The sequence below is a fragment of the Arachis hypogaea genome, chromosome 17 (genome assembly GCF_003086295.3).
Source record: "Arachis hypogaea cultivar Tifrunner chromosome 17, arahy.Tifrunner.gnm2.J5K5, whole genome shotgun sequence".
Taxonomy (NCBI): domain Eukaryota; kingdom Viridiplantae; phylum Streptophyta; class Magnoliopsida; order Fabales; family Fabaceae; genus Arachis; species Arachis hypogaea.
Genome location: NC_092052.1, coordinates 17,015,940 through 17,026,127, shown reverse-complemented (window position 1 = coordinate 17,026,127; position 10,188 = coordinate 17,015,940). Strand labels below are relative to the sequence as shown.

The 10,188-nt window shown below is 35.7% G+C and overlaps 1 protein-coding gene across 1 annotated transcript; it reads left to right on the top strand.

The window, feature by feature from the left end:
• The first annotated feature begins 291 nt into the window (after nt 1–291).
• On the top strand, nt 292–1,191 carry LOC112762911 (uncharacterized). The gene is made up of 2 exons (XM_025808720.1): nt 292–529; nt 626–1,191. Exons 1-2 carry the CDS (start codon nt 292–294, stop codon nt 1,189–1,191), a joined length of 804 nt encoding a protein of 267 aa, XP_025664505.1.
• The last annotated feature ends 8,997 nt before the right edge of the window (nt 1,192–10,188 follow it).

The following is a 10,188-nucleotide window of genomic DNA, read 5'->3' as shown; positions in this document are numbered from 1 at the left end:
GACTAAATTTGATGTAAAAAATATTATTTGGGGGAATAGTGGTGCGGGTTGGAATTTTGTTGAATCTAATGGCGCATCTGGTGGGTTGTTATTAATATGGGATGATGATTTTTTTAAAATAAGAAATAGCCATAAAGGAGAGAGATGGTTGTGTGTTGAACGGGAGATGTTGAAGTATAATTTTAATTGTGCTTTTATTCTGGTGTATGGTGCGCATACTAGAGATGAGAAACTTGTTGTTAGGAGGAGTTGAGCTACATAGCTGGCTTATGTTAGGTTCCCTGTTGCTTCATGGGGGACTTTAATGAGATTGTACAGGTGGAAGAAAGACGGGGCACAGATACATTACCCTTGTCAGCCGAAGACTTCAAGAATTGGAGACATGACATGGGTGTGGTGGACTTGCCGATTACTGACTGCAAGTTTACATGGTTCAGAGGTCGATCATGCAGCCGTATTGATAGTGTTCTGGCTAGCCTGGAATGGCTTGAAAAATTTTCAGAGACTCGGATGCGAGGTGGTCCAAGAGGTTTGTCTGACCATTGTCCTATTATAGTGGAAGAAAGGAGGTGAAGCGATGGGTCGAGGCCGTTCAGAAGTCTTGATTCGTGGTTTACCCATGAAGGTTTCCTGAGAATGGTCAAGGAGGAATGGAGAGGACTAGGAGAGGCTCAGTTCACAGATAAATTGAAGGCTTTGACAGCTCCTCTGGGAAGATGGCATAAAAATAACTTTGGGGACATGAACAAGAAAATCATGAAGTTTGAGGAAGAGATCAAGAAGATTGATGACATGGTGGGCGATGGTGTTTATGATGGAACAATGGAGACAAGAAGAAAGGCGTTTGTGACTTGCTGTGAGAAATGGTATGTAAGGAAGGAGCTACATTGGAAGCAGATGTCGCGATCTAGACATGCGAAGGACATTGATAAGAATACGAGGTACTTCCACAATTTAGCTTCTGCAAGAAAGAGAAACAACAGGATTGATGCGTTGCTCATTAATGGAAGATTGATAAGGAATCAAGCTCGGATTAAGATTGCGATTAGAGACTTCTACAAGAATTTGTATCATCGGGAAGAGTATCCTTTGATGGGGTTCAGGGACGGATCGGTAGAAATGATTGGTGAAGATGATGCTTTGGCTCTGGAAGTACAGCCGAATCTTCAAGAGATTAAAGAAGCAGTCTAGGATTGTGAATCCTGCAAGGCATCAGGAAGTGATGGGTACAACATGAACTTTATAAAGAGGTGTTGGGCTGAAATTGGATCTGATTTTATGGCAGCGATGATGGATCTTTTCCTTACATCCAAGCTGCCAGCGGATGCGAATCTCACTTGGGTGGCATTGGCCCCCAAGTTCACTGGTGCAAAGAAAATCAAAGGCCTGAGACCGATCAGTATGGTAGGTTGTGTGTATAAAGTCATTTCAAAAATACTGGTTAGGAGGATGCGAGCAATCATGCCACGACTGGTAGGTGAGACACAGAGCACTTTTGTCAAGGGACGAAAGATTCATGATGGGGAACTTATCGCTTGCGAAACTGTTCAATGGATAAAAGAGAGGAAGAAGGAACCGGTAATAATAAAGTTAGACTTCCAGAAAGCATATGATAGAGTCAAGTAGAGTTTCGTAGACCTTGTGCTACAGAAGATGGGCTTTGGACATAGATGGAGGAGTTGGGTTATAGAGTGTGTAGGTACGAGTTCAATGTCAGTGCTGATAAACGGATCGCCATCTAAGCCTTTTAAGATGGAAAGAGGTTTGCGACAGGGGGATCCGCTGTCTCCATTTCTTTTTGTACTTGTGGTTGACATTCTACATAGGATGTTTGGAGAGGCGATGAGAAATGGGAGATTATCTCCGTTACTAGTGGGTAGAGACCATGTCGAGTTGTCACACCTTCAATTTGCGGATGATACTGTTCTGTTCTGCCCCCCGGAGGAAGAGACCATAAAGAATTACAGGAGGATCCTTCGCTACTTTGAGCTTATGTCGGGGCTGAGTATTAATTTTGATAAGTCAAGCTTGATTCCTATTAACTGTGATGCTCAGTGGGTACAACGTATGTGCAGTGTACTGGGCTGTAAAGAAGCATCTCTTCCGGTAAAATACTTAGGAATCCAACTAGGAGCGAATCCGAGGTTGGTAAAGACTTGGAAGCCCATTATAGAAAAAGTGAAGGAGAAGCTGGGCATCTGGAAAGCTAAGGTACTCAATAAGGCCGGTAAGCTGGTGCTTATTAAATCTGTCTTGAACAGCCTGCCTGTCTATTATTTGAGTTTGTATAAAATGCCAAAGACTGTTGCAAAGAAACTGATTTCCCTACAGAAGGTTTCTATGGAGTAAGGAGGATGGTAGGCTTGGTATGGCCATGATCAGGTGGGAGGTGGTAAGGCTCCTAAGAAGCTAGGTGGATTAGGTGTTGGAGATGCCATGGTGCATAACACAGCCCTTCTATTTAAGTGGTGGTGGCAATTTTCGAAGGAGGATTGTCCCTTATGAAAGAAGGTGGTGTGCTCTTGCAATAATCTGAATCCCAGTGTGATGCTGTCATCCCAAGTATTACCCACTCGGGGGAGGGGGATGGAAGGATATCTGCCAAATACAGTTCAAGGATCAACAAGTAAGACAGAAGATGATTAATGGGTTGTCCATGGAGATTGGTGATGGGAGAGGAACTCGATTCTGGGAGGATGTCTGGTTGCGTGGTGGGCCCCTAAAAGATATTTTTTCGAGACTCTTCTCAGTTTCAAACCAAAGAGGATCCGTCATAGGGGATTGTGGGTTCTGGGACGGGTTAGAGTGGAGGTGGAATTTCCAATGGAGGTGAGAGCTATTCCAATGGGAGTTGGACCTAGTGCACCAGCTGCATGAAACACTAAGGCTAGTTAATCTTGTACATGACAGAGAGGATAGAGTGGTGTGAAAATTTGATAAACAGAGTATATTTTCTACTAACTCCTTTGTGCAGGAATTGTAGGTGGAATTACTTCCGAACTAGGACAGTTTGGAAGGGTCTAGTACCACCAAGAGTTGAATTGTTTATCTGGTTTATCTTGACTGGAAGGGTTAATACAAAGGAGAGACTGAATCGATTTGGAGTGGTAAACCAAGAGGATGCAGCTTGTGTGTTGTGTAATAAAGGTATTGAATTTGGTCACCACTTGTTTCTTGCTTGTGAATTTTCTTGGCAGGTTTGGTGTGCATGGCTATCTTTTGTTGGAAGGCAATGGTCATGCCCAGGCACGCTAAAGGAATATTTTCAAAGTTGGACTGAGTTATCAACTAGTAAGCAGGAACGCAAAAGGTGGATGGTATCTTTCTGTTCTATTATCTGGAATATCTGGCTTGAAAGGAATAGGAGGATTTTTCAGAATAATGGAAAAGGGGTTGACAATATAATCCACCTGGCTTTCATGAACTTCAATGAGTGGTTACGTGTGGATCTCTTCTGTTGTTGATGGCAATACCGAAGATGACAGGGGGTATCATATAGTTGTGCTGTTTAATTTATGCTTTAGTCTGGTGTTTTTCCTTTTTGTTTGCTCTCTTTGCTCCACTTGTTGTATTCAGCTCTTTCATTAAACAAAAAAAGGAATAGAGGAATAAAAAAAAAGAAGAGCTATGAAATCCTAAGATTTCTCGATCTCAAGATTATCCGATCCATATTAAAGTATTAGAAAAATATATAAGAGTGGAAGCATATTTGAATTTTTGATAATGATTCAGAGCGTTTGACTCTTATAATTTTTTTATCTTTCTCAGCCAAAATCTACCGGATCATTATTTTAGGCTGAATAGTAACTCTCTAATAAGGTAAGAGTTGCAAACTGATTTCGGTATATTGGAGACCAAAACTTTGGAACTCTATTTATACTTGACTATTAGTTCTTATTAAATCCTAAAGATCCAAATAAAATATAATATTTAGTTTATTCTCATTTAAACTTAAATCAAAAGTAATAATAACGAGTTAAGTTTTAAATTAGTCCTCAAAGTTGTACTCAAGTTTTAAAGTGGTCCCTGAAATTAATATTTGTCCAAATTTATCCTCGAAGTTACACTTCGATACTCATAATAGTTCCTAAGATACTTTCCACCTATTGAAAGCCACGCTGGCACTGTAACGACTAGCTGATGTGGCAGAAAAAACTTTTTTTTTTTTGCAATTTGGTCCATTTGCCAAAGATGCATAATTATGAGCAGCAACGAATCCAAGTCGGATAACAATTTGAGAATGTTTTTCTTTCCCCAACAACTGGAGGACTTGATCACATAGCTGAATTTTTCACGGTTAAAATGAAAAGAAAACATCAAAATTATACACCTTATAAGAAATGATAATGTGCAATTGAAAAGTCAAATCAAATGCATAACACTTTAAAATATCATAAAAGTCTAAACAGGAGTAGATTCTCTCAATTTTTTTCTTCAATTATTTAGTAAATTATAATCTTTTATCATTTAATATTTTCTTCACATGTTTTCTTTTTGTCTCACTTAAAGAATGTAAGATGAAAGATCATATTTTACCAGACAATTAAAAAAATTGAAAAAATCCATTTCTCGAAAGTCATGTACCACTAACTTGATCTTCATTCTAACATCCAAAAAGCATATTACTTCAAAGTCATCCATAGAAAATGTTGGAGTGTCATCATACGAAATAAGTTTATAACTTGGAATGGAAAAAGAATAACTGACAGCAGCTTCTGCCTTGAATTTTTTCTTTTGCTCCTAGAATAATAATATAACATGACTTCAATTCTTCAAATTTAGATGATTGTAAAAGTTTTAATTATTATCTCACACTCACACCAATAAATTTTAACGACCCAAGAGTCCAAGCCTGACCTAATCTTGACAAGGTTTCATTAAAACAATTTTTTTACTGACACATAGATCAACAAAATGTTATACAAACAAGAAGAGACAAGACAAATCAAGAACATATTACATCCATAGAAACAAAATCAGAAGGGGAGTCTCCTTGGTGTCTTGAAGCCTTATATTTTTGGTTCAAGCTCTTCTTCAATCTTGTACAACCCAGCCAAGTTGCAGAAGCAACTATACGATTCAGTGCTCCTCTATCGTCCCCGCAGTCGCGTCCCAGTCTTCAGCGACAACAGCTGACCGCGGAAGTACTGTTGGAGCAGTAGCAACAAACCCGACAATCATGCGTCGTCCTCCACCTGTTTTGTAGTGCGTGTAACAGAGGAGGAAGGATCATAGAGGAGAAACCTTCACCATTTCTACGTCATCTTCCCTTGCCGCCACCCTCATAAGGGGATAGCCTGAGACTACGGTTGCTTGAGAGTCCGGCCGGTCTTTGCAGTTACGGTTGTTTTGTCCATCGCCGATTAGCCTCTGCAACTTCACTTTTACCACAGACTCCTCTATCAACCGATTCCATGGCAGCAATGTTCAAGTCCTCCGGTGGTTGAGCCTCTTTCGTTTAGTGTTGGAGGCCATCTTCACTAGAATTAGGTTCGAAGAGTATTGAGACGGAGAGAGTTGGTGTAATAGGATTAGGGTTTTAAAAGGGAGAAAGGACCAAATTGTAAAAAAAAAAAAATTCTTTCGCCACATTAGCTGTTACAGCGCCAGCATAGCAGGAGTTAATCCAACTCAACTTTTTGATGGACGAAAAGTGTTTTAGGGACTACTATGAATTCTGGAGTGTAACTTCGAGGACAAATTTAATTAACTATTAATTCCAAAGACCACTTTGATGCTCAAGTATAATTTTGGAGACGATTTTGAGGCTTAACTCTAATAATGACTTATTCTATCTACTATTTATAACAATAAATGAGATCACTTATATATATAAGTGATCATATAATATGAAATAGTTAAGGTGACTATAATCAATTATATATATATCGCCCATAAATAGATTATGAAATTATAATTTTCTAACAATCTCTCACTTGAGCTATACATATGTATATTCTCTTGAGATAATCATATTTTACAAATTTTATGCACCCATTTGAATGTCATTTCTCTAATTACTTTAACAGTCTAGTCTATCTTATATATCAGTTATGAAATTACCACAGCTTTTATCACATAGTGTCGCAATGAAACTACAATGATCACCATACTAATATACTCAATGATATAAATCAAATTTGGATGAGAAAATTCAGAAATTATATGCGAAAATGATCTCATACATACCTATTTTCAATTGGCCAAACTTTATGAGACCGTGAGTCAAAGTGAAAATAAAACTGAATATTTTATTTCTGCAAAAATATCTATATTCATAAATTTGTCTAAACCATATGAGTATCTAAATGCACACTCTCACTAAAATAATATATCATAAAATAATATAACACCCATATGAATAGTATCCAAATAAAAGACCTTAAACGTTTATGCAATTGTGAAGTTTGTGTTAACTTATTCACAAGACACTTAAATACTTTAAAGTCTCTTATTTAACAATAATTTAAAATATTAGACTATTAACACATTGTCACGAAAGAACTCAAGTGATCTTTTAGATATATATCCATAATTTGTGACAAGTGTTCGTAGTTACTTAATTGAATATCTTCAAAAAGTGTTTGTTATTCAAGTGCTCTAATGAAAAGAATAACAAGTGTCTTTTCAACACTTTTTAAAAGAACTCTTCCAATGAGTATATAAAGATACATGCAATGGATCAAAATTGTCTTTGCATTCAACAAAGTCGAAATCAAAATATATACCAAATGATTTTTAATTTTATTTTCTGACTCCTTATATATAAACATGTAATGTTTTATTATAACAAAATCCTTTTGATTACTATTTAGTGATACATTCTTAATTTACTCAAATTTCTGCTAAAGATATTAACAATGTACACAATAACTATAAGTGTACAAATTTAGTATCCATAAGATTATTGTTGAAGCATAAAAAACTTTATACATTTTGAATTTTATAATTTTTTTGACACACCTAATAAGACTATATTTGTCTTCCTTAAAGTTGAGTATATAATTTTAATTATACTTTCGCATGCTATATTGACATATAAAAATAATGAAAATATACTTATTCTCATGGAACTAATATACAATCATCAACCACATTTATCTCAAAGAGTCATATGAGATAATAATTTAATAAAATATAAAATACTAATAAAAAAAATTTATTAAGTCTATATATAATATCTTAAGTGACTGGATATGGGAGTATTCACGGAGGCCATGGTTTTGGGGTGATCAATGCCGAGGGTAAAACTATTTTGGACTTTTCCTCAACCTTTGATCTTCTCATCGCAAATACATGTTTTAAAAAGAGAGACGAGCATCTTATAACCTATAAGAGTGGCATGACAAGCTCTCAAATTGACTTCTTCTTGTTGAGGAGAGTCGACCGGAAATTTTGCATTAACTGTAAAATTATCCCGGGAGAGAGTTTGACAACACAACATAGGGTGCTCGTCATGGATTTTTGCGTCGAGCAAAAGTTGAGAAAAAGAGCCGGAAAATAAGAACGAGAGATTTGGATCAGGTTAAGTGCATAAAGGATAAGGATGGAGAGGTGTTGGCTCAAGAGGAGAAGATTAATGAAAGGTGGAAGAGTTACTTCTACGAGTTATTTAATGAGGGACAAAAGACTCTTCCGAGCCTTGGTCGATTATGCACAAGGGAAGAAGATCAAAACTTTGACTACTATCGAAGGATTCGAGACTTCGAGGTAAAAGAGGCTCTAAAGCAGATGAAAAATGGCAGGGCAGTAGGACCTGATAATATCCCAATTGAGGTTTGGAAGGGTCTTGGAGAAAAAGGCATCAACTGGTTAACCATGCTTTTTAATGAGATTTTAAGGTCAAAGAAGATGCCTGATGAGTGGAGAAAGAGCACCTTAGTACCTATCTACAAGAATAAGGGGGATATACAAAGTTGCGGAAACTATAGAGGGATTAAGCTTATGAGTCATACTATAAAGTTGTGGGAAAGGGTGATAGAACGGAGGTTGAGAAAAGAGACACAAGTAACAGAGAACCAATTTGGATTTATGCCAGGAAGATCTACCACTGAAGCGATATACCTATTAAGAAGGATGATGGAGAGGTATCGTAGTAATAAAAGGGATCTACATATGGTGTTTATTGATTTGGAAAAGAGGAGAGTAAGGATCGCATATATTCGGACAATTAAAGACATGTATGATGGGGCCACAACTAGTGTGAAGACCCAAGGTGGTGTGACAGAGGAATTCCCTATTGGTATAGGATTACACCAGGGATCATCCTTAAGTCCATACCTTTTCACATTAGTCTTGGAAGTACTCACAGAGCACATCCAAGAGTCTGTGCCATGGTGCATGCTTTTTGCCGATGATATCGTCCTTATGGGAGAGTCAAGGGAAGACCTAAATAAGAAGTTGGAGTTATGGAGAGAAGCTCTAGACGTGTATGGTCTGCGCATAAGCCGTAGCAAGACGGAATATATGGAATGTAAGTTCAGTCTGAGAAGGGAAAACCCCAATATAGAGGTGAAGATTGGAGAAAACACCCTACAAAAAGTTAAAAGTTTTAAGTATCTTGGGTGCATCATACAGGACAATGGAGAGATTGAACAGGATGTAAATCATAGGATCCAAGTAGGTTGGTCAAAATGGCGGAGTGCATCTGGTTTTATATGCGACAAAAAAGTGCCTTTAAAACTTAAAGGTAAATTCTATCGCACCGCTATAAGACCGGCTATGCTGTACGGTACGGAGTGTTGGGCGGCTAAAGGGGAGCACGAACATAAGTTGAGTGTGGCAGAGATGAAGATGTTGAGATGGATGAGTGGTCATACGCGATTGGATAAAATAAGGAATGAAGATATAAGGGAGAGAGTTGGAGTAGCACCCATTGTGGAAAAGATGGTTGAATCGCGTCTCAGGTGGTTTGGACATGTGAGAAGAAGACCGATAGAACATCTACTCAGGAGGGTGGATGAGATGGAAGATGGACAAAGGGCGAAAGGCAGAGGAAGACCTAAGAAGACTATCCATGAGGTGGTCAAACGAGACCTACATGTAAACGGTCTCTCTGTAGACATGATACATGACAGAGCACAATAGCGTCGTTTGATTCATGTAGCCGACCCCACTTAGTGGGACAAGGCTTTGTTGTTGTTGTTGTTGTTGTATATATAATGTCTTAAGTAGCAGTCTATATATTTATTGTGCCTTATGAGTTATGACACAATTCTCTGATGTATCATATCAATTATCTCATTAACAATTTAACATCATTATGGAAAAACAATTTCTTATATCTATTTATTATAAAAATCTAATATACCATTAATATCAATATATTATTATAGTCCTAAATGAGTATATATTTTCATAAAATTAAAAGTAAAAACATATTGTATCTAATGCTTCACTTTTGAGTAGAATCCTTACAACAAAATATATTTTCTATTTCCATACTCATTTAGTCTATTTGATTTTAAATATTATTAATGTCTTAATACCTTCAAATATTTAATGAATAATGAGATAAATTTTAAATGTTATTATTTTTTTATGGACTTAGACTTTTCATTCATAGTATTAATATATAATATTTTATATAAAAAAATAATAAAATATTTTTTTTATTAAAATACATGTATAATTTTATTAGTATTTTTTTAAATTAATTTATTCAAAGTGTAAATTTTAAAAAATTTATTTGTTTGTTTATTTTTTAATTAAAATAAAAAGAAGAGTTTGTTATTTTGAGTGATTGATTACCGACTCAAATTAAAATCAAATTTGATGATTTTAAAATTTAAACACCACATGAAATAATAAAAAAATGACACGTAAATTTGTAACTATATATGATGCGTGGTAAGAGTCAAATAATTATTTAATAAATTTTAACCACAAATTAACTTTACTGGTAAGTAATTTTTCAGTTCACTTTTTTTTGTAGTTTGTTAATTTTATTTTGTCAAAAAAAATTAATTAAATTTTTATATTAATATAATGCATAATCATTTAGAAGAATGAATTTGATTGAATATCTTCTTTATAGTTTATTTTATATTGTTAATATTAAAATAAAATTATAATTCAATATATCTATTTTATTATATTTTATTTATTTACTTTTTTTAAGGATAAGTTATATTAATCTTTATATTATTTTCTTTATATAAATCCTGAAATTTATTATATGAGATTTGA